Genomic DNA, 26,241 nt, shown 5'->3' on the forward strand with positions numbered 1-26,241 from the left:
AGTACCAGGGACCCCAAACTTCAACCCTGAGCTACAAAATACTGTCTTCTATTGGTTACTTTATGTAACATGGGGAAAATAAATATCTTTAGTGTGAAGATATTTTAGATATCGTATTCCCTTAGGATTGTGATACCTAAAGAATTATGTACATTCGTACAAATTTGATAGCCTGCAAAGAGAATCTGAGAAGGCATTTTGTGGTCTGAGATATAGTTAGTAAAGATGCACAAGACACCCTAAAATTCTGGGGATAGTTGCAGTTAATTATTCTTTTTTTTTTTGTACATCTATAGAGCAGGAGGTCCATGGTTAATCACGGATATGCGACGTGGGGAAACAATATTCGAAATAGATCCACATCTGCAAGTATGCATTTTCATTTTTTAGTTTATTGATATTTCACGAGTGGACACAGTTGCATTTTTAACCCAAAACAATTCTCTCCTTGTATTGGAATGTTCTCAGAAAAAATAGTCAATTATTTTGTTATTTTGCTATCAATTTTTGACTTGTGAGTCTTCATGCTCCCAATTCTTGGAAGCACGGTCAATAAATGGCTCAGTTCAGATTAGTTTCACTGTTGCTACTGAACTGGGTCACATACATTATTTCCTTCCTTCCTTCCTTCCTTCCTTCCTTCCTTCCTTCCTTCCTTCCTTCCTCCCTCCCTCCCTCCCACCCTCCCTCCCTCCCTCCTTCCTAACTTCCCTCCCTCTCTGTCTCCCTCCCTCGCTTCCCGGACATTTGTAAAACTGCACAACTCCAAAATGACTCTGGATGGCATGCAGTAAAAACAATTAAAACAAAAACAACAAAAAGGCCCATTCATGTGCAGATTCCCTGATACCTTGTGTGCTTGGGGGAAATTGAAGGATTGAATTATGAAGGAAAGACATCTGTTCATTGCTTTGTTTTGTAGAAACCAATATGATTTATGATAACTATAATGATTTCAAAAGCCTTGAAAAGCTATATGTAACCCTTCACTTCTGGGTTGGAAATAGACTAGCATGCTGAAAGTGATATTTGCAACCGTTGACAGTATTGGAATATTAAATGTAAAACTGTCATTTCAGTGTGAAGTCTTCCTTCAGTATTACCAAACATCATAACTATAGTTCATGGATATGTAGTTTCTAACAGTTTCTTCAGTGGTATTCTCAAGCAAACCAGGTTGTACGTGTTTTTGTTTTCATGTGAAAAAGAAAATTGAATCACTTTTTTTTTCTGTTTTCATGTTTTTTTCTTCTGTTTCATACTGTTGCAGTTTACCCTTTCTTATTTTAAAAGCCAAGATTTAGTTTAACAGCATCATCTGGTGGTGAATGTTAGAACTGAAAATAAATCGTTTTCTTCATCTGTTGAACTTGGTAGTGAGATGCAGGAATATCTCTTTTCTGATATTGATTTTGGAAGTGAAGCATGGTGGGAGAATTAATGGTTGGAATTCATTAAACCTTATTTTTGATTCAACGCTACACTTTCGTGAAATGTAGTTTTGAATATATGCTATGTCTCAGGACACCAAATGATAACTGGCAACTCAGACGTTCTGCCATTGCTTGGTGATAGAGCACAGGCATCATCATGCACAATTACAGAAGTTCAATGCCTCCAGATAGGGCTGGAAAAAAAAGTCCCATGAAGCAGTGTGACATTACACCGGGCGGAGCTACAGTATGTTCTGAGTTTTAAGCCCATTGTATTCATCAGCATTGATTTGCAGCTGACTTTTGTGTCTTTAGAGCAGTGAAAAATGAGGACTGCAGCTCTTAATTTCTCAGACACTTAGCATTAATAAAATATATGTAATAGATCCTGTAATGACAGAACTATGTTCTCAAATGTGTGCTTGTTTGGGATCCTTTTAAGCAGGACCGAGTTGATAAAGGGATTGAAACAGATGGCTCAAATCTAAGCGGTGTCAGTGCAAAATGTGCCTGGGATGACCTTAGCCGGCCACCAGAGGACGATGAAGACAGCAGAAGTATCTGCATTGGTACACATCCTCGACGATTGTCTGGAAAAGGTAAGCTAAACTTTGATCCCATCAGCCTTAAGGTTTATTTGGCCTAATAGTTAAGGCTAAAAACCAAGGGTCTGTGAGTTCAAGTCCGACCTCACCCATTAAAGACAGCTGGGTGACTTTGGATAGTCAGTCATCCTTGGCCCAACCCACCTCACAGGATTGTAAGGAGATCTACCTACCTACCTACCTACCTACCTATCTTTATATTTTATATTTATAGGTTCCTGGGCCTCTTACATAGTAATATAGCTACTATACCAAGAAACGTAGCAAATTTTTGATGTCAGTTTCTAAAAATTAAAATATTTACTTCCCAATCTAAGTGAAAATAGAATGCAGGCACTTTCCAAATATACTCAGACCCTGTGCATAAGAGGAATTTTAAAAAATATTTAAATAAACTGTATTATAATTAGGCAACCATTTCCAGCTCAAGAATATATTAAGGTCCAAGTTAGGTCTTCAAGAAACTTCATCAGTACTGTGAAAATGAGTCTTTTCCCTGATGCAAGGTTGTGCAAATGTGTTCACAGACAAGTCTCCACCCACCCAAAATGGAGCTTTTTGCTGACAGACAGTCGCTTCCCTCCAGGTGAAGGAGAAAAACTCTGGTTTCCTGGCCTATTGCATTTTGAACCCTTTTGCTGAGAGGAGGGGCAAGCATCTGGGAAGAGGCGTAGCAACTAGTTTTCTTTAGCAATTTATGAGGCAGGCCAGGGATCACAAAGTCACCTTATCAACTCTGGGTTTTTCTATTGCCATGACTTCAATGTGCCTATGCAGATAGAATGTCATAGAAGTAAACATGAGGAAGCCTATAAGTACTAGCTGATAACAAATGAAGTAAGATCATCTTCAGGATAATGCATACTGTCAATCAAAAAGTGAGGTAACTCTTGAAAACAACATGGGAGTTACTGATGCAGGGCAAATTCACATAGATTTTCTTCCCTTTCCTCTCATTGCACTGTCTCCTGAATTTTTTTTCTGTAATTGAAGAAATCTTTTATTTGCAGAAAGACAATTCTGATTCTAAACTATTTAGAAACTAGTTAAAGGGTGTTACATTTTACAAACATAGGTTTTAGTACTGAAAAATTTGTGTACTAATACCTGTGACTTTGTGTTAACTTTATATAACATTTCCCCAATGATAGGGAAAGGGGTGAAGCCAGAGGATCAACATTGCTATTATATTCCATTATGCTTCATTCAGTGCTTTGTGACTAATGTTTTCCAAAAATCGTAATTTGAAATATTACTCAACACTTACGTTTTTTGAGTGTTGTTTATATTAAACGGATCATAGTTGCCAGTTTGCTGCAAGAAACTATGGGTTTTGATATATAGATGAAAAAGAAAGTATATGGTCTTTGTTTTAGTATTACAATCTACTCACCTCATCTATGTTTAACTCTATTTTTAAATTTCTGAATTTTCAGACACAGAACAAATTCGAGAAACTCTACGAAGGGGACTAGAGATTAACAGCAAGCCAATTTTGCCACCAATTAATACTCAGAAGCAGAATGGATTGAACAGTGACAGAGCACCGTAAGTTTAGTCTTATACATGAATCTTGAAGTGAGAAAAAATAGGTTTTTCTCATTTTTCTTATGATAATAATGGGAGGAAAGGCTACTTTGGTATATAGTTTATAATATAATATTTATATTATAATTATATTATATAATTATTATAATAATAATTAATATAATGTTGGTACTATACTTCAAATATATTTTATTTATGTATTTGCAATATTTTATTCTGCTTTTAATTTAGAAACTTAAATTTAGAAACTACCGAAGTGGTATTTGATATACAGTATATAAAAATATGAAACAAAATAGTAAAAATGGCTTAAAATAATCAAAGGAAAGCAAATAACAAATTGTTTATAATTAGGGCAATTGAAAAGAGTCAGTGGAAAACTTGGCTAAATAAAGAACATTTCACATTCTGAAAAAAATATTCAGGTTTGAGAATGCTAATCTCTGCTTGAGCACTGGTAAACATCATTAAATTAAAGTAGCATAAAGCAGAAATGATCTTAGAAGTAATTTAATCTCTTCTCAGTGCAGAATCTTAGAATATGGTTTTAACGTATGTATTTTTGTACTGTATGTATATATAGACAAACAGACAGACCAACAGAAAGATATTTTTTTGTTGTAAAATGAGCAGCCAATACATTTTATAAATAAATAAATAAACTATCTCTAACCAATGATCCAGCCTCTTTTTCAAGTTCACCAATGAAAGGGGACTCATGACTTCGTGTAGCAGCCTATTCTTTTGGCTGGCAACTTGTAAATTCAGGATGTTCCTCCTTGCATTTAGCCTGAACCTGCTTACTTATAGCTTTTAGTTAGTATACTGTTTCTGAACTTGACTTCTGGGACAATGTCTACTATCTTTTCTGTGTTATAATATTTCAGATATTTGAAGCATATCTTTATAAGAGAAAATGCTTGTCCTTTATACCATAGTTATTTATTGGTTTATTTATTTATTATTTCAATTTATATGCCGCCCTTCTCCGGAGACTCAGGGCAGCTTACAATGCGTTAAGCAATAACCTTCATACTTTTGTATATATCTGCTTAGTAGGGCTTTCGCCCCCCCCCCCCCCCAGCGGTGTTCTTTTTTATACAAAGTCAGCTTATTGGCCCCACAATCCTGGTCCTCATTTTACCTACCTCAAAAGGATGGAAGGTTGAGTCAACCTTGAGCCTGGTGAGATTTGAACTTGCAGTAATTGCAGGCAGCTGGTGCTACTTAACAGCACTTTAGTCTGCTGTGCCACCAAGACTCTTTTATGTGAATATTGGCAAGCCACAGGACAGTCATTAGAACATCAATATGAGAGTCAAACTCTAAGAGCTCAGAATCTAAAGGCCAAAAGTTAAGAAAGAGAAATTGAATGAAAGGCTAAGCTATCTCACATTCTAACATAAATGTGTTGACCAAGTTACCATATAGTGTTAATTGAGAATGTTCAAATTATTAAACATCAGACTAGCAAAATTAAAAAAAAACAAAAAACTATACACCAGATAGCAGCATATTTATTTATATCAGTAGCTGAGGTAGATCATATATGTAATTAATTTACACATTACTAGCAATATGGGATACATAAGAAGTAACTGCATTTGGGTCACGTTACTTGGCCTTTTGTGTACATTAGATATAAACGTTTCTGTGTGTGTGTAAAGAAAAAAATCAGAATTTAAATTTTATTTTGATTTCTCAGTTTCAAATGTTCCTCTGCCTTCTTTAGAATATAAATAATAGCATATTATTGTTCACAAGTAAGCAAAGGATAGTTGTTTTCAAGTAAACTCTGAAGTACACACTGTTAACAAATAGAGGTTTTTTGTCTGTATCCTGTGGCTGTTTGACTTATTAGCATTACATTAGATTCTGCACATTACTTTTTGTAATACTGATTATGAGTGTCCAAGGTTTGCAGCCAAATCTTACAAAAAAAGAGGAAGAATTGGCACCTTTAGAAGAACTTCCAGGTTGATAGAACTAGAAAATATCTAGACAATCTTTTCTTTCCTCTCCCCCCTCCCTGCCATATTAGCCCTGTAGGGACTATGTGCTCTCAGAAGTTACATAAAGTAGAGTGAACCAGTGGTGCGTAGAATATGATGTCTGGGCTAATAGGCATAGATTGTTCTCCTCGGAAGAAAAACTGGCTGGAACCTTATATAGTAAAAAGCTATTTTAGAATGGAAGGTACGCTGTAGTATAACTTTAGCATTTTATACCTCTTCTGTAATTTCATATCTCTAACTTTAGTTATTGGTCCTCTGTTATAAAAGTAAACAAATTATATTATTTTTTGTCCACATTGCCTAGTTAAAGTGTATATAACAAAGGAAGTATTTAAATGCAAGTGCAGCATTGCAAATATATCATTTTTTTCAGCATTACCCAATCAGCATTGAACTTTGGTATCAGAGTTTTCTTAAGAAAAAATATTAATTGTCTGTTAAAATATAGCACAGTAAGTCATACAGACTCTTGCGTTAAGTAACTTTAATGTACTTTTTAGAACTTTTAATTTAAGTAACAGATAGGCAGTGGAACATTGTATTTCTGCACAAGTTCACTTCTCTGTCTCTGAATCAAATACCCCAGACAATAGATTTCATAAAAATAGTCAGCATTTAAGAATAACTACCCTAGTTTGTTATTTTATTAGCAAGCTTTAATCTGTTACTCAATGCCTGTCATAGCAAATCTTAGTTTCTCCTTTACTTGGACTATAAGCAATTATTGAAACTTTGGTCTCTCAGATTCTTAGAATCCCAGAAAAAGTGTAGGATAGTTAAACTGTATAGCAAGCAATTGGTTTTTTTTTCCTGGAGAATTTATATTAACTGCCTTCAAATAACATGGTTTATATCATCTGTCTCTAATATTGCAGGAGGGTCAAAGATGATTGCAAATTTGTTTATGTGACTATGACTTCTGTTCAGTGGTAGGATTCAAATAATTTAACAACCGGTTCTCTGCCCTAATGATTTCTTCCAACAACCAGTTCACCAAACTACTTAGAAAGTTAACAACTGGTTTTCCCGAAGTGGTGCGAACTGGCTGAATCCCACCACTGCTTTTATTGCTTTCTTAGCAACAATAGAGATGTGGTTTTCCAGCAGATTATTAGCTGTGCTGCTGCTACCCAAATCCAGATCTGAAGTTTAATACAGCAGCAGCTAACAGCAGTACGGCTAACAGTGTTGTTGTTCATCTTAATTCACAAGATGTAGAAACCAATTCAGGCTCTTAGTAAGAACAGAAAATGAAGAAGAAATAGTTGAAAGTCAGCAAAAGTCACCTTGGTAACTGCTGCATTACACTCATTTAAAATGAAGAGACTTCAAACATTGACTACAAAAGAATTTAATCATCTAAAGAATTAATCTGACAACTGCCCACACTTACACCTCCCACAATCCTTCAATCACTCAGAATGAGCTTTAATCTCAGATTCCCTTCCAATTCCATAAAATGTTAGATATGCAGTCTCATGCTGGGGCATTTCCGGCATATTTCTCTCATTTAAATGCACTCTCTCTTTCCTAATACAGAAGTCATGGCTCTTGTCAGTTGTTATTCATTTCTTTCTTGATATAAGCTGAGAATCCATGAATTATTTGTGTTGGTTGAGTGGAGAATTTTATGTGGCAGTTTTTTAAATATATTAGTTAATGACAACTGGAATTTTTTTATGTTAAATAGATCTGATTAAGAGTACTTTATGTGTGTAAGAGTAAATGAAGGTAAGAGATGATGACCATGAAAAAGGAAAATAACACAAATAAGTAGAAATAAAACTGAAGATACCAGATATAAAACCTGTATTAAGCTCCTGCTTTCAAAGCTACATTTGTAGAGGAAAAAAGCTGCAGTAATAACTTATTTGGCTCCCCCTGATTTTCCCTAAAGTGTTAGAAATTCCATCACCCCCTCATCTAGGTTGTCTTCTTCCCCAGGACCATGCATGGCATTCATTCAAGCTGAAAGAATGAATACTTGATTCTTTATTCAGCTTAGTGTAGGTTATTGAAAATCTTATATGTGGGTGGCCCTGCCAATACCCTTCATTCTTAAGAGCTGGCAAGGCAAAGAGAAGGCCTTCATTTCAGATACAAAGAAAATGGAAAATGGAAAAACCCCTATAAACAGAAATCTCCTGATGTCAGCCGCTGGATCTAACAGATTTTAATGAAACATGGATTTTAGGGACACTTGTCCCAGGACCGTTATCTGGTCAAGAGGTAAAATTCAATAGAATGTGGTCAAGTGAAGAAATTAGGCAGAATAACATTCAGAGTAAAGTGCAAGCAAAACACTGAATTGGAAACGAAAGGACTAATAATAGATTCATTTATTTTTAAAGCTAGAATTACTTTGTTTGCTAATACAAACATCCCCACTTAAGCCAATAGTTTGTTCGGCAGAATTTCAGAATATTGGGATATAAGTATAGCAATATATCTTGATGAAATATGTGACAAAACATAATGATTCAATACTGGCTCCTGAAATTACAAACAAATTTTTATACCGTACTTGTGTACTCTCAGTGCTAAAAATATTCTGTAGATTTAGACATACCAAGCTTTTGTTCATAACCTTATTTCTACGCAACATGTGGATTTTGTTGGTCTGGCAGAGACCAGTTCTGAGCAAGATAATTTACCATGATCAAAAAACCATAACCACTTAACCATATTTAGATGATTAGGGGACTGGAGGCTAAAACATACAGTATAAAGAATGATTGCTGGAATTGGGTATGTCTAGTTTGATGAAAAGAAGGATTAGGGGTGACATTATAGCAGTGTTTAAGTATCTCAGGGGCTACCACAAAGAAGAGGGAATCAAGCTATTCTCCAAAGCACCTGAGGGCAGGACAAGAAACAATGGATGGAAACTAATCAAGGAGAGAAGCAATCTAAAACTAAGGAGAAATTTCCTGACAGTTAGAACAATTAATCGGTGAAACAATTTGCCTCCAGAAGTTGTAAGTGCTTCAACACTGGAAATTTTTAAGAAAAGATTGGATAACCAATTGTCTGAAATGGTATAGGGTTTCCTGCCAAAGCAGGGGGTGGACTAGAAGACCTCCAAGGTCCCTTCCAACTAGTCTAGTCTAGTCTAGTCTAGTCAAGTCTACTCAAATTCAAGTCCAGACTCCTTTTTACTAATAATAGATAGAAATCCCAACTAAGTCTGACTTAAATGAATTGTTACTTCCATCGGTTAGAATGGATTAGACAGTTTTTAAAAATTTACTTAGCACAAGTTTCAGAGATATCAAAAGTGCAACTTTCCTGTGAAGTATTAAGTATACAAAGGAAAGCTACTGTATGGCAAAGTTAGACAGCATACTAAAAAGCAGAGATATCACCCTGCCAACAAAAGTATGTATAGTCAAAGCTATGGTTTTCCCAATTACAATATATGGTTGTGAAAGTTGGACCATAAGGAAGGCTGAGTGTCAAAGAATTGAGGCCTTTGAACTATGGTGCTGGAGAAGACTCCTGCGAGTCCCTTGGACTGCAAGGCGATCAAACCAGTCAGTCCTAGAGGAGATCAACCCTGACTGCTCTTTAGAAGGCCAGATCCTGAAGATGCAACTGAAATACTTTGGTCACTTAATGAGAAGGAAGTGCTCAGTGGAGAAGAACCTAATGCTGGGAACGTTTGAGGGCAAAAGAAGAAGGGGAAGGCATGAGGCATGAGAGAATGAGGTGGCTGGATGGAGTCACTGAAGCAGTCAGCGTGAGCTTAAATGGTCTCCGGGGGATGATAGAGGACAGGAAGACCTAGAGGAAAGTTGTCCATGGGGTTGCGATGGGTCGGATACGACTTCACAACTAACAACAACATTAAGTATACACCAGACCCAACTCTCAATACTCTTTTGCTGCTTTCCCCAGCAAGGTAGTGCAAGGATCCAATCCATCCATGGCAGAACTGAAGTCACAGATAATAATTAATAATAACATTATTATATATATAAAAAATAAAACTAGTTGGCGAAACCTCAGCAAAGGGGACTCTACAACAGGGATTTAGAGATGTGTACCATGTCTGCAATCTCACTCACAATCAGGTCATAGATGAAACTAGATTTGTTACACACAGATCTGATGTAGAGGCTACATATATCATATACTTTGTAAAATGCATTAAGTTTTAAAACCTAAACATTGCTCCAGTAATTCTCTGCTTAAGGATTTACAGTGCCAGTTTGTTATAGTGGTTAAGGCTCTGGACTAGAAAGCAGGAGACTGTGAATTCTAGGCCTCCTTTAGACATGAAAGGTGATTGACTTTGGGCGAGTCACTCTCTCTCTACTTAATATACCTCATAAGATGGTGGTGGTGGTGGTGAAAATAGGGGGCAAGAATATTAGGTGTATTCTCCACCTTGAGTTGACCAAAAATGCATTTAAAAGGTGGGATAAAATCTTATACCTTCTTTGATTTAGGAGTCGTAAGGACAGTTTAGAAAGTGACAGCTCAGCAGCAATCATTCCTCATGAACTGATTCGCACAAGACAGCTTGAGAGTGTGCACCTAAAATTCAACCAGGAATCAGGAGCATTAATTCCACTTTGTTTAAGGTGAGTAGAATGTTAGTTTTTGTATGAGGGGCTGTAAGGACCATTCTGTTATCTCTACATTACCGAGGTCTCTTCAGCCAGATTTTAAAAAGATAAACTGAATATTACAAAGTATTTAACCATGTAACATTATATGCCTATTGGGGCTCAGGAGTGCCATTCAGAGGGCACTGCATGAAATGAGCAATATGCCCTTGAATGTGCTGCATCTCAAAGATTTGGCATGATCCTTCAAGAGACTTATTGCTTTACTACAATAGTAATTCCAGTGCAGATATCTTCCCTGAAAGCATACATATTCAAACAACAGGGAAGACCTTGAAATGGCTGTATAAAGTCTTTGAAAGGCCAAGACGCTTTGTTTTATGCAACCCACACCTTCCTTCCTGTGGCCTCCCCGCACTTGCAGCTCAGTCCCCCTTTCCTCCAACTTGTGTGTGACCTGTATGGGGCCTCCTAGTGTGTATTTGGGGTTAAGACAGCAAGGGGGACTGTCTGGATTGTCATTGGTAACTGATGGTAACTGCATCATACTTCATACCGCATTGCTTAGCGACAGTAGTCTGGTCCTAATTGCCATCGTAACCTGAAGACTATCTGCATTTCAAGGCTTTGGTTAACTCTTATATGTCAAGTCTCAAGTGTCTGAACTGATTGTTATAATACCACAATGCAATCTTGTGGTATTATATTATATATTATTATATATTATATATTTGTTTTGGTTCATGAAAAAGCATATATTAGATTTAGATGGAATGTGTCTGGAAGAGAGAAATGTAGGTGAGATATAGAATTCCTTTCATTTAATTGCTTCTCATTCATTAGTCATTGTACTGTGAAAGTGGTTTGTTCTATGATACAAGTCGTTGAGTTTGTAGTTTGTTTGTGTATATTGGAACTTAGATGAATTTTCTTTTTTTACCCAATCCTTTTTTACTAGAGCCTTAATTACTATAATCAAATTATAATTGTTTCTTCCCCTTGTCCCTATTTTGTTTTTTTTTTATCTTGAACTTTAAAATTATGGGCCTAAAATATTATATGTATTGAGGAGTACATGACATGACAGAGCGCCACATGGGGAAGATTGTATTGATTTGAAAGTCATTTTTTTGTTTATTGTTTCAGAGGCAGATTATTACATGGTCGGCACTTTACATACAAAAGTATTACAGGAGATACAGCAATCACTTTTGTATCTACAGGAGTTGAAGGGGCCTTTGCTACAGAGGAGCATCCATATGCAGCACATGGACCCTGGTTACAGGTATTTTATTTTTATATTTTGTATTTCTGAATAAGAACTGATTTGTCCCATTTTGTTTCAGATGCTTTAAGTCTTTAATAATCATTTTTTGGTTTTGCTGTATTATTTTTAGGTCAAGAATGCTTTTGCAGTCTTTACCCTTTTTTAAAGTATTTAGAAAGTAGAATTATAAGCCAAAAAGAAATGGCAGTTTTTAATACTCTTCTCTATGTATGTAAACAGCAATTTTCTCTTCCCAAATCCCAGAACATTTTACAAACTCTGCATCCTCTAATTTTTTTTCCCACCACTGCAATGCAGTTGCCTTTATAATCACTGTTGTTTTCAAACAGTATGCAGCAATTGAAAAGGCAAGGCTACAATATTTGAAGCTATTAAAAACTCAAAAAGAAAGTCAAAACAAGTAGCCTTGCAAAGAATCTTTAGGATAGCATGAAGAGGCCTATTTTTAAGGATATGGAGAATTCTTCCTTCTTCCCTTAGAAGAAACAATGGCAGAATTTTTAAACAGTTTTCTAGAAAACTAGTTATGGTTCCACAAAACACACTACAACTATTACTTTCTATCTTTTGTTTTATATTTGATTAATCTTGGGAATCCTGTGCACTGAATATGTTGCTTCATCTTTTGTAAATTCCTTCTGTTGTGACTTTTTGCATTTCCCAGGGTAACTAATCAAGGCAGGAAATAGAACTGAAACACAGGATAAAGTAGCAGACTCAGCAAACAGTCTTGTGAGGAATTATTTGAAGTAATTGAATTATGGTGTATGTGGCTCACAAGGCCCATATATTCCTAAACTTTTTCTTTTCCAGATAAATTTCCAAATGCTGAATGTTTAAATATATAATCCCGATCTAATCTTAAAAAATTAAGAAGCCTTATTGTGCAGCTATTTCTGATTTAACATGGTTTCCAAAGTTAAATTTACTTTTTTACCTTAAGCCCTTGTTCTTAGCTCCTCTAGATGTCACAGTCAAACCTTCTATAAGTATTTTATATTTTAACATTGCCCACAGATAATGGCCTGTTTATATTTTTGACTAGAGTGTCTTTGGTTTGTTTTCTGTGAAACTGAATTTTCAAGTACACATTTACAGTAGGTCTGTGTTCTGGTTATGTTTTCTGTAGCTTTATTGGAATTAGCTCAAGGAATTGCTACTTAAAATGTACAAATACCTGTAGTATTAGAGACCATTTTTCATAATAGTTAAAGGATAGTCTGAAATTGTTGGTTCTGGTTAGTCTTTTTCTTGAAAGACTATCGTAATAGGTTTTGTACACCTCTTGGCAATGCTAGTCTTTAATTTACTTAGAACTGAAGAAAACTGCATTCCATTATCTGTATTATGATAAGCCATGCTGAATGGGAGAAGAGCTCAACACATGTTTCAGTCAAGAGACTTATAATCCATACTTATCCCACTCATTCTTCATGATTCAAATCAGCCTAAATTAGGTTGGAGTAAAATTCAGTAATTCATTGTGCCCATGGTTCTTCCTAAATCACCAAGCTGCTTGGTAATTTCTACTTAATCAATCTTGTAAAAACATTTTCCATCAAATATTTTTAGCATGAGTCAGGGGTTTGAAACACTGTCAATTCTATTCTCTCCATAAAGAAAATCATATATATGATATTCATATATGTTTTCGCGGGTATTTGTATACATATACATATACATATACATATACATATACATATACATATACATATACATATACATATACATATACATATACATACACATACACATTTATATACATACACACACACACACACACACACACACACACACAGCTTGACACAGGAATAACAACCTAAGCATTACAAAGTAACTTCAATGCAATATAAAATATTATGAAATATAAAAAACTGTCTTACAGGAGGTCAGACAATTCATTTGTTTAGCTCAGCATGATCTCTTCTGACTTGGTACTAGTAACTTGGGTTTCAAGCAGAGGTTTGTCTCATTAATTGCTACTTGAGATTGAATTAGGGACTTTTTGCATTCAATACATGTCCTGTATCAATGAGCCATTAATAACTGACATACATGCATTAATTTTAATAAATAAAAGTCGGCTAGAGAGCAAGTATTTAATTATTCAGGTTTATACTCTGTTTTACCATGAATCTTCTCAAGGTATATTTTAAACATTTCAAGGTCCCTTCTTATATTCATCCTCCTTAAAGAAGTTGAGTTTGGTGATATCCATTGATTAATTGGTTCTTATATAAGAAGCCAATCATTTAAATAATTTTCACATCTCAAAAACAGTTATATAGGGGTTATTTCAGCTTTATCATTATGGAGTCTTTGTTCTTCTCAAGAATTTAGAGATACTATGATATAATAATTTGTACTTTAATCATGTCTTTTTCAACCTGTTGAACTATAACTTTTTGAATTTCTAGTCAAGATGTTATTAGTTATGCTGACTGAAGTCTCCAAGAGGTCTAGTCTAATCAAAAGTTGTTTAATCTATCAACAAAAAAATGCATATAGTTTGTGTTGCTCTGAGCAGATATAGACAGAAGGATGAAGAAATTAGAATTCGAAAAGTATAGACTCCTGTACTGTAACATACTTAAATATAATGTAAGACAAGATAATTTTATTATTGTCAATTATTTTTGTGTTATGATTTGTCTTTGCATTTTTGAAACCTAATTACTGTAATGGAAAATTAACTGCTGAGTCTATGGATTGAAGAGTCTTGTATGAATAGTCATATAAACTGAGATAATAAATGATAAACTAGCTTGTAACTAAAGTAGGAGTGCAGTATGATACATTATAACAGAACTATGATAATATTTTGCAGTACAGTGAATGGTAAGTGATAAAACAATACAATATTTGGTAACCCTATAGATTGGGATATTTAATATTAATAGATAACATAAATTGTAATCAAGATCCTTGCTTTGAAATTCTCTTAAGAATAAGATAAATTGGCAGGATTTTCCAATCCTATAAAATTAGCAATAAAGCATTAAATAAATCATGCTAGGTTATGAAATGTATTAAATAGCATTGTGGAAGACAGAATGTCAAATTTTACTACAGTAAAGGTATGGCATATCAAAGCAGTAATGAATGTAAGTTTATGTTAATTAAGTTAATTTTATGATTCTGCTGGTAATACTAGTCCATAATGGTTTGCAGAATGAGATGTGTTGGGATTTTGTGTCACCTACTTAAGTCTCTCTCAAGTAATTTTAGCCATTTACGGAAATGGAAAAATGGCAATAAACACATTCCATTCTTGCCATTACTAGCCCCTTTATATATTCCTTTACTCTGTGCTTAAACAGGTTTAGAAATGATTTAACATATTGTGCACTAGGCCTGTTCCAGTAAGGAAATCTGGAGGTAAACATTTCACAGTTAATGGCTTTCCCAGAATTTGTGACTTTATATACGTCATTTCCTGCATGATGTCAAGCAAAACATCCTATTTTCTTCTAGGTGCCATCAGAAGCTTTTTAAAAAAGAAGGCGGCTTGATTCTAGAATGTCTTTCAAATTTTAGTAGCTCTAAATAGCCTATATTTTTAATTTAAAAAGAAACAACAGTTTTACATTTTTATTTTTCTTGTTCACTAAGTAAGTATCGTGGCTTTTTTTTTGCCTAACTAACTTAATGATTAAAATTAATTGTGCAAAGGAGAATAATCTCTACTTCACATAGCAGGTTCTTATGGTTCACAAAATAATCACTTTACCTATTTAGTCAGAAAACGATCCTTATGATCAATTAAATCTTGAGATTTACTGTATCTTCAGGAGGAAAAGCATTATAAAGATTAGTAAAAAATAATGCAGTTTTCCAGGTTTCTTCGCCATTTTTTTTAAAAAAGATCTTCTAAACCATTTATACTAATGCATCCTTTTGTTTTGAAATACACCATTGTTGAGAACCAAAGCTATGCTCAGATATTAATAATGGAGTGTTTATTGAGTGACAGCAGCAAAGATATGTGTTTCCTGACCAAACAGGCAATGTGGTAGATTCTCTGCTTCCTCATTGGTTTCCTCACAATATTTTCATTCAAAAACGCATGGGAAAACATTGAATTTTGTCCAGATACGTCAGCGCTTGGATTGTTACTGTGTCTGTTAACATCATTTGTTTCTAATAAATTCCTGTGTTAAATGAGGGTGCTATCTAAAAACAAAGACTACTCTTTCACTCATAGCTAAAATGGCAGATTTTAATTGTTCAAAATGGGCGGTATATTCTTTATGATAAATTAAAGGTATTTTAACTGGGAGCTGATAGTGACAAGTGATATGATCAGAAATAGATTATGATACTAGTCTGGTCTTTTGCTGTACAGATAGGGAAAGCCCCAACTTTCTGCAGTATCAGTTCTAGCAATACCTCTTTTATTAAAAGCTTAGAGATTGTTCCATTTATTTCTCACGGTGATTTTTGACAGCTATGCTATTGTTTTCTGAATACAGGAAGTCTTGGACCTATATCCACTTGTTCAGGAACTGTTCAGTGTGATGATGGTGCTGAACGAATGGTGGTTATGAGCAGTTCTCGGAGTTCCTGGCTGTACCAGCATCCCATGGTCATGTGATTGCAGCCTGGGTGCTTGGCAATCTGTTTATACTTATGACCAGTTGCTAAGTGCCTGCATCATTTGATTGTCATTTACAACTTTCCCTGCCAGCTTCCCCAGAAAGTCAGGGAGGTAACTGGCAGGGATAGTCACAAGTCTCCCCATTGGTGCACCCTCACCCAGCCCCTCTGCACTTGCTCCGACCATTCATGCACCCCTGTGCCTTTTCCCCAAACCATACAGCACCCTATGCCATCTCCCCAATCCGCGTGGCATCTCTTGCCCTGTTGTCAAATGAGGGCTAATCTGTACGTTAATGGAATTTTCTGTTTTTCTATTATTTTTATACCCCATAGATAATCATTTTATTGAAAAGGTTTTTTTTTAAAAAAAAATCTGCTCACAAGGTGTCAAGGGGCCAATGTTCAATTTTCTGTACATTGGCCAAGAAGCCCCTTAAATCACTGACTATTTGTCCCAGTCAGCTGTTGGAAGACCCTATTTCTGGTTGCAGTACCTTTTGGAAGGACAGCAGATAATCTTACTTCTCCCAAGTTGAATAGATTTAATTGGATATCTGTAAGAATTTAAAAAGAAGCACCTAATCTTTTTGCTGAAAGCTATATATGAATTCAGTATGAAGATGTGTTTTTTTCTGCTTTTTTAAAATCAGATTATATTACTACAGTACTCTGGTATGGTTAACATATTGAATGTTTGTAAAATCAATCACTTCTGCCTGCAAAGAACAAAGAGTTTTTCCAGAGATACAGAACTCTATGTTATTAGTATTCAACTCTGTATTATGAGCCGTGAGTTCCCTGCCTCACCCAAACATGCTCTGAATGGATTCTTGCTCTCATGCTCTATGAGTTATCCCTTTCTGCCCAGAAGACATTAGTAGACACTCCACAAAGGCCATGTAATCTTCAGCAGCTGTACATGACACATTTTGCTGCAGTAATTATGCAGGGTGACAACTTGAACTCAGTCATCTGCTTTCATAAAACATATTGGATGCTTGATTCCCATGAAGTACTTCATTCACTAGGCAGACTTGGTTAACTTGCTGATGTGATTTCTTGAATCTTACCAACCCAAAATTGAATCATATCTCTGTGATTCATAGCAAACCAGATAAAAGGATCCTGTTGCTTAACTGCAACTGTTGATCTGTTCTGATTCTGCAACTGTTGATCTGTTCTGATTCTGCAACCGTTGATCTGTTCTGATCTGATTCTGGAGTACTGATCTGTGTATGTCATAACTCACTCTCTTCCAATTCGAGGTTGTTATATTAAAATACCTATTTTATTTTCCATCCTCTCCTTTTTTCCCCTTTGCCCCCTTTGCCCCTTTCTCCTCTGCCACATTTAGCCAATATGACTGCAATTGGATATAATATAGGAGAAAGGTATGAGTCCACCAAAAGTTTCTTATTCCTGGAATATCCTGGATCAGGCACTGCAAGATCCAGAAGCCACATATATGGATTTGTATATAGGATCTGCATATATTTAGAGGCAATCAATGAAAGTATTTCAGTTATAAGTAAGTTATAGTTCTTCTGAATTATAAAGCAAATTATCTCAAAATATAAGTATGTCTTCTTCATACATTAAAAGCTTTTGATAGCTTGAGTTCTTGTTTTGCAATTATAGTGAATTAGTTCACAAAATTTGCCCCATTATCTCAGCAAGACCAAAATTGAATTTTAAAAGGAATAATGAATTCTATAAATTTAAATCATAAATATCAAAAAGCAAGTCTTGCTTCTTTTATAATCATTGACAGCCCTTCAGTGTTCCAAAATTGGGATCAAGCAATATGAAAAACAGAATTTTTTTTTTTAAGTATTTCGGTTTCAGGGAGGTCTGTTAACAAACTATAAACATAAGCAGAGATTGATGCTTCTATAATGTATATTCTGCTCTATAGCATGTGTAAGAAGCTACTGGAAAAGAGCATCTGGAAATTCAAAGTATTTTACTCTCAATATGCTAACAACTCTCCACTTATATTGCCATCCTGGGTAAAATAAGCTTTTTATCCACCTTCAGCCAATGCATCATTTGTGACCCTTTCTGCACAAAGGGGATCTGACCCCAGTAACTTAACACTTGAGCCTCTGCAGTCTGTTCCTGATAGAGCTGCCTCTAAATACCCCTTGGCAACTGTAGATGATCCAAAATGTAGCCCCATGCATGCTGACAGAGACTTGTCTGTTTGATCATTTTACATCTATGTTGCAAGACCTGCACTGGCTACCTGTGAGATTCCAATTTCAAATCAAATACTGTCTATGGGTTTGCCTGCTCCAACTTGAGTCAACCAGACTAAGGTAGTCCTCACAGGAAAGGCTGCTGATTGTCTCCCATTTTTTAACAAAGAAGTGTGCTGAAGCCAGAAAACTGCACTCTTCCAGAGGGCTTTTGCAACTGAATGTTCATAATCTTTTACTTTATAAAGTCTAATTATCTAATAGTTTTGTTTATCTGGTTTTCTTAATAAATTAGATTAATAAATTATATTACATTATTATGCATTGATTTTAGGTTTAATATTGGATGTTATATAACTTTGTATCTCCTTTATTATTGTGAGCCGTTGGATTAGACTGGACATGAATAATAATTGTTGTTTTATAATGGGCACATATTATTCAGTCAACATTATAGACAAAGGCTTAGAACATTTTTGATAGAACCATCACTGAAAACAGCAAAGTGAATTTAGCAGTTGGGAAATAAACTGTCAGATTTTCTTATAGATTAGCAATTAAGAACAAGAAAAAGCAAGCAGAAATAATCTTTACAATGGAAAGAGATAAATAGTAGTGTGAGTGCAAAATATATCAAGAGTATTGGATATCTTAAGAAAGTGTACAAGTAATGCTTACAGGGCTGCATTTCAACCTCATTGTAGAATTGAGAAAAATACAGAAGGGGACAACTAAAATGGCCATAATATTCTAACATTTTCCTGATAAAGAAAGCAGAATATATTAGGGCTATTACATTTAGGAAAAAAAGAAAAAGATACAGAGCAAAATAAAGAAGTGAATTTTTTTGACAGCGGATTGAGAAAAGATAAAAAAGTATAATACAAACCAGATCTATTTTGTAGAATTACGTGGCTTTGAGAAATTTATGGAAGGTAGAGTTGTCAATCAATATTAGCCATGATAGTTAAATGGAACCTCTTGGTATAGTGGTAGTATTTCTCCAGATCTCAGTTGCAGGGGGACAAACAGCAATTCATGCTCTGCTTTAGGCATCCCTGAAGCCCATTTTCAATATACAATTGGTCATGCTTTAACCAGACTTTCAGAATCCTTGATTTACAGGTTCTTCTCTTGCTCATTTGACTGGCAACATAAATCCTGATATTTCTTTGTCTTTTCCCTCCTTGGTGGGAAAAATTTGAAGGGAATTTATGAGGGCATTTGACTCTGGGAAACATAGAAACATCTCTGAAGCAGCTGTCAAACCCCATAAGCCTCCAAATGTGTGGCTTCTTAATGCTGGTTTAGGTCTGGAACTCGGACCTTTTGAGAACAGCCTTATAACGCAGAGGCTTCTCCATATGATTAAGCCAAATATGCAGTTTTGAATCTTTTTTCTCTCAACCTAGAAAGATTGGGAAAAGAGGGATACTATACTTTGCTCCGTATTGTGTTTCTGTATTCAAGTATGTTGTTTGAATAGAGCTGTATATAAAACACTGTTCTAGAGATACCTAGCCCAGGTAACTGAGACTTCGATAATCCATTTCTCAAGGAAAGCACCCCATGTGAACACGTTTTATGGGATTTTTTTCAGCTTTGCAAAAACTAGGGTGTGTTGTAAGATCTTCATATAAAGGCAGAATTATGTTCCTGCATGACGAATCAGTTGAGTAATCATGGTAGGAGCTATTTGCACAGTTTACCTGAGTTACGTTTTTACATTTCAAAAGTTCCATCGCAAATGCTATTTGATCTTCTCATAGTTACAGACTAGTTTTGAAAATGCATGAAACAGTAGTATCGGGGTATTTTTTTTCATAATTACTTCAAATATTTTTTTATGCATTGGAAAAATAAATTGGCTTTCTTTCCATGGTATTCTGTAGCTAAAAGGCCTTAAATATTCTCACCACATGCTGAGGAGTTTGAAAAAGAAAACCTGGAAAACGTGAAATAGCAGCTTGTGATATGATTTGCTACAAATGTCACCTTTAATATGCTGATCAAATGTATGTGATGTCTATTTGTTATGTGATGTCACCACTGCAAGAGCAGTGCAGAAACTAAAGAGTTTTGAGACACATATAGTTAGCTATTGTTTTGTATACATTTCAGTAAAAGCCATGGTAGCTGGAGGTTTCTGGAATAAGCCCACACATCTTAAAGTTGCCATGATTGAGAAACACTTATAGTGTAATAATATGAGCAAAAACACGAGGTCTTGTATTGCTGTACCTTTGCATCTATGTGCATTTTTTTAATCTGCCTTTTAAAGGAAGGGTAAAGATGCATCCAAACTTCCAGTAACTGCAGATTAATTCCTGAAATTTTGAACATGGTTTAATGAAAAAAATCCTATGGACACATTCAAATTAAGCATTCTCTTGCCTTCTCTCTCTCTCTCTCTCTCTCTCTCTCTCTCTCTCTCTCTCTCTCTCTCTCTCTCTCTCTCTCTCTCTCCCCCCCCCCTCCTCCTTTCCCTTTCCCTCTTCCTCTTCTTACTACCTATTCAATTATTTGGCAAGGGTTCATGTGTTAAAAAATGGGTACATCCATTACATTGCCTGCCTTCTCATATAAAATGATGTTTCTTTACAATTCTTAGATCCTTACCCTTTCTGAATTGACGTTTTATTTGGCACAGGAAATATTGATACAATATAGATGGATTCCATAATAATTACAGGTATTACAGGAGGAAGCAAATAATTACCGGAGGAAATCAACTGACTTCCCAAGCCTTTGTGAATTACAGGATGAGCAACATGGAACAGTGCTCTGAGCACTAAAACGATCTGCTGCTAGGCAATTGTTAACTTGGTGCATAAAAGAATAAAAATTATTGCCTCTCACTTTTGCAGATCTTACTTACAGAAGAGTTTGTGGAAAGAATGCTGGAAGACCTAGAAGATCTGAGTTCTCCAGAAGAAGTAAGTTTACTTAATCTTAATACCTAAAGAGACATTCTTTACAAAGGTAGTCTTCGGCTTATAGCAGTTCATTTACTGACTGAAGTTACAACGGCACTGAAAAAAGTGACGTATGACCATTTTTCACACGACTGTTGCAGCATCTCCATGATCACATGATCAAAATTCAGATGCTTGGCAGTTGACTCATATTTATGACAGTTGCAGTGTCCTGAGAACATGCGATCACCTTTTGCCGTCTTCTGACAAGCAGTCAATGGGGAAGCCAGATTCACTTAACAACCATGTTACTAACTTAACAGCTGCAGTGATTCACTGAACAACAGTGAACAACAGTGGCAAGAAAGGTCATAAAATGGGGGAAAAACTCACATAATGTCTCACTTGACAACATAAATTTTCAGTTCAATTGTGGTTGAGGACTACCAGCATATTTTTGCTTATATATGTAACTTAACGTAACTTATTGTATAGATCAACATCAACATTTGGAATTCTTTGCTGAATGAACTTGAAGAATTAAGATGTTCCTTCAGTAGGGACCTTACGCTAAATTGACATTTCTCCATGTATTTTTTTTGCCATGTATCCTCCTTTCCCTAAGACATTTCCCCCTTTTTATGGTAATTTGTAAAACTTTAAATGTATTACTTTGATGCAGATTTCATTGCAATAATATTTATATACTATGATTAAAAATTATGAATATTCTGTTACTTAGAAAACTTAAAAGTGTTGAAATTGAGATATCATGTTTTCTCTAAAAGATCCAATACTTTGCTCAGAAGAAAGTGCTTCAACCCTTTTTATAGTTTTTGTTTTGCTTTTAGATTAATTGATTAATGCTTTTAGATTAATTGATTAATTGACATTTAATTTAACAGATTTTTCCCCATGGAACCATTTTAACTATCTATTTATGAACTATCAATCATCATACAACTCCCCTCTCAAGTTTTTTTTATAAAAACAGTGAATAAAAACAGTATCGACATCATAGCTGTTCATAGACATACTGTAATGGGATTGGAGAGAGAGAGTATTTTTCTATGATCTCCTTGCACAAATGTTTTCTTTGCCATCTCACTTGTTACCTTCTCACTGTTTAGTTCCTGAGGGTTCCTTATCTTCCAAAGCTGCATAATGTTTGTTAAAATTGCAGGATCATGAAATCTTGTTGTAAATTCTTTATTGGCCAAGTGTGATTGGACACACAAGGCATTTGTCTCCAGTGCGTAAGCTGTCAAACAACAAAGTGATAAGTCATAGATCATATATAAACTCTGGTTTAAAAATCCTCATTTGCTTATTAATCTGATATCTTTTCATTTGCTCCTGTGTTATACAATGATATAAAATATATTGAAAATTTGAAAAAAGTACATTTTCTCACATGAAATATTGTTTATGCAACTTTGGTTTCTCAATATTCACTTCTGTTACTATCAGTAGCTTCTGCTTCTTCTATTCTTAATTTTGTTATTTTCATGATCTTCTAAAAACTGAGACTTTTTTTGTATTGAAAGAAGCCTCTTTTCATATTGATGTATTTCTTCATTTATTGTCTATTTCCATATGAAACACCAGTTTCTTTTAATTAACTATTTTATACATCACTTCAGAAGATATCACTTTTTTATATAATTCTACAGAGAAATTATAAAATACTATCTTCAAATTTTGTTTTTCTTCTCAGGCTTTCAAATTGTACTTTTATTCACCCTGGATTCTAGCAATTTCTATAAGTACTAACTGATTTCTTTGTTTTTTAGTTCAAGCTTCCAAAGGAATATAGTTGGCCTGAAAAGAAACTAAAAGTCTCCATCTTACCTGATGCTGTATTTGACAACCTACTCCATTAAAGACAGCTGACGCCCACAAGTAGCAGCTTACTGTTTATTGCCCAAGGACTAATGGGAGCATTGAGTAGAGTAAAAGTTGGTCCTGACAATGTTGCTGCATAACTACAGCAGAAGAGAGGTTACTCAACAACAGTTCAGCCAGAAATGTTCATGTCTGGTTTTTTCCCTTTTTCATCATGGCTGAACTCTCAGTATCTGCGTATGAATGAGTACAAGAATTAGACAGAGGAAGAAATATTCCATTATGAGTAGCAGCTGTAATACATCTTCCACTATTTTAACTGGCTCTAGAACTGCCTGCTGCCACCTTAGTTCAGGGTTTATATTCCTCATCTGCATTTATTGTACACATTTTTCACCTGTAAGCACATAAGCACATGTTCTCCATAATGCCAAATTTCTTTTGTTAACCAGGCTTCTCCTTGGCAGAATTATTCCTTTAATGCAAGTTGCAATTCCAAAAAGAAAGTAGGATTCTCTACATGTATTGAGAGTAAATAGAGTAAAAATTACTCTATTATCTTGGCTCCAAGCATTTCTTGTGGTTCAGCTGCAGTGAAGTTGGGTGGGTGGGTTTGGTTTTTTAGCTCAGATTAATTGAGTGTAGCTGAATTTTAGAACCCAAATTTTGAGCCCTATAATGAAATGAGCCTTTCATTTGCTTTTCTGTAAAGAATGGATAATTCACTAGTAAGATAACATCCAAAACCAGTTTAATGATAATAATATCAGCAACAACTCCCAAATTGAGCCTGTGAATATTAACAGATTTAGAAAGAAACCTAGCTGTAATTCAGTTGGACTTATTTCTAAAAAAATGTATGTTAAATTATAAGTTTTTATATATTACTTTGATAATGTTTGGAGACAATAAGCCCCCCCAATCCTTTTCAGACACTTTAATTGATAAGATAACCCTAAATTATTGGATTATAAAGCATATTAAATAATCACTCATTTCTTTTACTGATGACCAAGCAAGAAATATGAGTGATTAATTTTATATGCTTTTCTCATTGTACTCACTGAGCTATAAAATGAGTTAATGGCTTGTCTTATTTGTATTAGCACTGTTAGCACTTCTGTTTTTATGAAAATTCCTGATGCTGCACTCTTTCTGAAAAATTTCCACCAACTCTATTTCAGGTCCTAGAGGTGCCCAAGAGCCTGTTATCTTATATCAGCTTTGGAACAAAGCAGTCTATAAAACATTTAAGTTTTGTTAAAACCATCTTCTCACTTTTTATTAATGTAATAGAAAGCTCTGATGAGCATTGATTGAATCAGGCCTCTCCAAAAATTGTAATTCATATAGAAGTATAAATTGTTTTTGAACTATGTGAAAATATGTACTTTTTACAACAGGGGTCCCCAACCCTTGGGCTCTACCCACCACTGGGTCATGGCCTATTCTGAATTGAGCTATGCAAGTGGCTGGCCGGAGCGTGTGCATGTATGCACAACAACCTGCGTGAATAGCAGGCTGGCGGGCACTCACCCATATGTGCACCAGCCCGCTGCTCAAGCAAGTCAACCTGCGTGCCAGCCTGCCACTTGCGCAAAGCCTGTGTGTGCACACAAAGTCGCCCCAAGCCACAAAGGTTGGGGACTGCTGTTTTACAATCTACAAATTTTCAGTGGTCTTCATCTGTAACTCAAAGGATAGGTTAGACTCGCATCGGACAAAAAAGGGAAAACTTTTTTACGCAATGACATTTTGGGAAAAGAGAAAGAAATACACATTAAACATGAGCTGGCCTTTATGCATTGTGAAGTACTGTATTGTTAACAGACTTTTTGAATACTGTGATGTATTAACCTGTTCTGATATTAGAGATCATAAAGCAAGAAGGCTTTGGAATCTGTAACATAAGTGAGAGTCTTTTGGAGAGCCTAGTTCATACTTTGTTTTGAGTAGATATTTAAATAAAATTAACAATGTTAAATTAATAATAGAATATTTCAAAGATGTGCAGAGCTAACCGTAAGATTCTCTGGAGGAAATGCACATGGGTGGTGTTCACATATACTGTGCAACCAAGATCATTAACCATTATTTGTTGAACAAGCCAGAGTCAATTTTCTGGGACAGCAGAGTGATTGTGACTTTGATCAGTTTCTTATTTTCACTCCATTTCTTCTATCATTCAGGTGATATTTCATAGTGTTCTTAACAAAAGTTAAAAGAACAAGGTTTGTTTGTTTGTTTGTTTGTTTGTTTGTTTGTAGGAAGATTTGTTCTATAATTTGCTCTCTAATTAAGCAAGTTAATTAGAGGGCCAAGTGTGGTGCCCAGATCTTCTTTTGATAGCCCTCAGATCTTCATCCAACTGTACTGCAAATGTTGGCACTACAAATGATGAAAATTGCTAGCCTGGTTTCCCACCATTTTATGACAAAATATTCATTAAAACTAGTATATGGTCTGTAACACACAATGCATTTTTTTAAAAAAAAAAACAAATCCCCTGCAAAATCCAGAAAATTCTACTTCCGCTCATTTATCTGAGAGCCCCATCCACTCTTTTGCACCCTAGGAAATATGTATAACTTCCATCCTCAAAAAGGATAGTCCTGAGAATTTTGTGATTATTGTTATTTTGGCTTTGTAAGATTGATGGAATTGACTTTGTTTACTTTTTTGTTGTTGGCGGTTTTGTTAAATGTACACTATATTGGGTTTTTAAAAAAGAATTTGTAGAATTTAGAGAGCAATTCTGTTTTGTGTAGGTTTGGTTTCGCCTGTGTCTGTTATCTGAGTATGGTTAGTTTTATTTCTATGAAATGGGTATTTTGTTGAAATGTGTATGCTTTGCTTTGGCATTGGGAAGCAATTCCCTATCTTTTCAGGGAGGAGTTAGGCATGAGGGAAAATAGCCTGAGTGGCAGAAATGCTGTGTAGTTTTTCCCACAACTGTACTTTTATTTAGTTTCTGAAGGAACTGAAGTGGGAAGCCTATTCCTTAATTTTTATGCTTCAAACTGTAATTGGATCTAACATCATTGAAATGCTTTTATATGGAAAGAAAAGTGATCCCTGCTGGTAGAAAACAGATATGCTAGAGAAATGACTAAGCTAGAGAGAGCCTCCTACAAGATCTAATTTATTACATATAAATATTGTGTGTGTGTGTGTATGCGCGCACACACATTTTAATTTTAAAAGGACCAGCTGACCTGGAGAAA

The 26,241-nt window shown here is 35.1% G+C and overlaps 1 protein-coding gene across 1 annotated transcript in view; it reads left to right on the forward strand.

Annotated features, from left to right (window-relative positions):
- Positions 1–23,521, forward strand: part of SUFU (SUFU negative regulator of hedgehog signaling) — a 46,177-nt gene extending 22,656 nt beyond the window's left edge. The window contains exons 6-12 of the mRNA XM_070945295.1: positions 297–369; positions 1,879–2,032; positions 3,475–3,586; positions 10,053–10,187; positions 11,319–11,457; positions 21,125–21,193; positions 22,966–23,521. Coding sequence (XP_070801396.1) covers positions 297–369; positions 1,879–2,032; positions 3,475–3,586; positions 10,053–10,187; positions 11,319–11,457; positions 21,125–21,193; positions 22,966–23,055 — 772 coding nt within the window. The 3' untranslated portion in view covers positions 23,056–23,521. The remainder of the gene's footprint in view (positions 1–296; positions 370–1,878; positions 2,033–3,474; positions 3,587–10,052; positions 10,188–11,318; positions 11,458–21,124; positions 21,194–22,965) is intronic.
- The last annotated feature ends 2,720 nt before the right edge of the window (positions 23,522–26,241 follow it).

The sequence above is a fragment of the Pituophis catenifer genome, unplaced genomic scaffold (assembly GCF_029215685.1).
Source record: "Pituophis catenifer annectens isolate HBS135680 unplaced genomic scaffold, rPitCat1.0.hap2 SCAF_6, whole genome shotgun sequence".
In the NCBI taxonomy this organism is placed as follows: Eukaryota; Metazoa; Chordata; class Lepidosauria; order Squamata; family Colubridae; genus Pituophis; species Pituophis catenifer.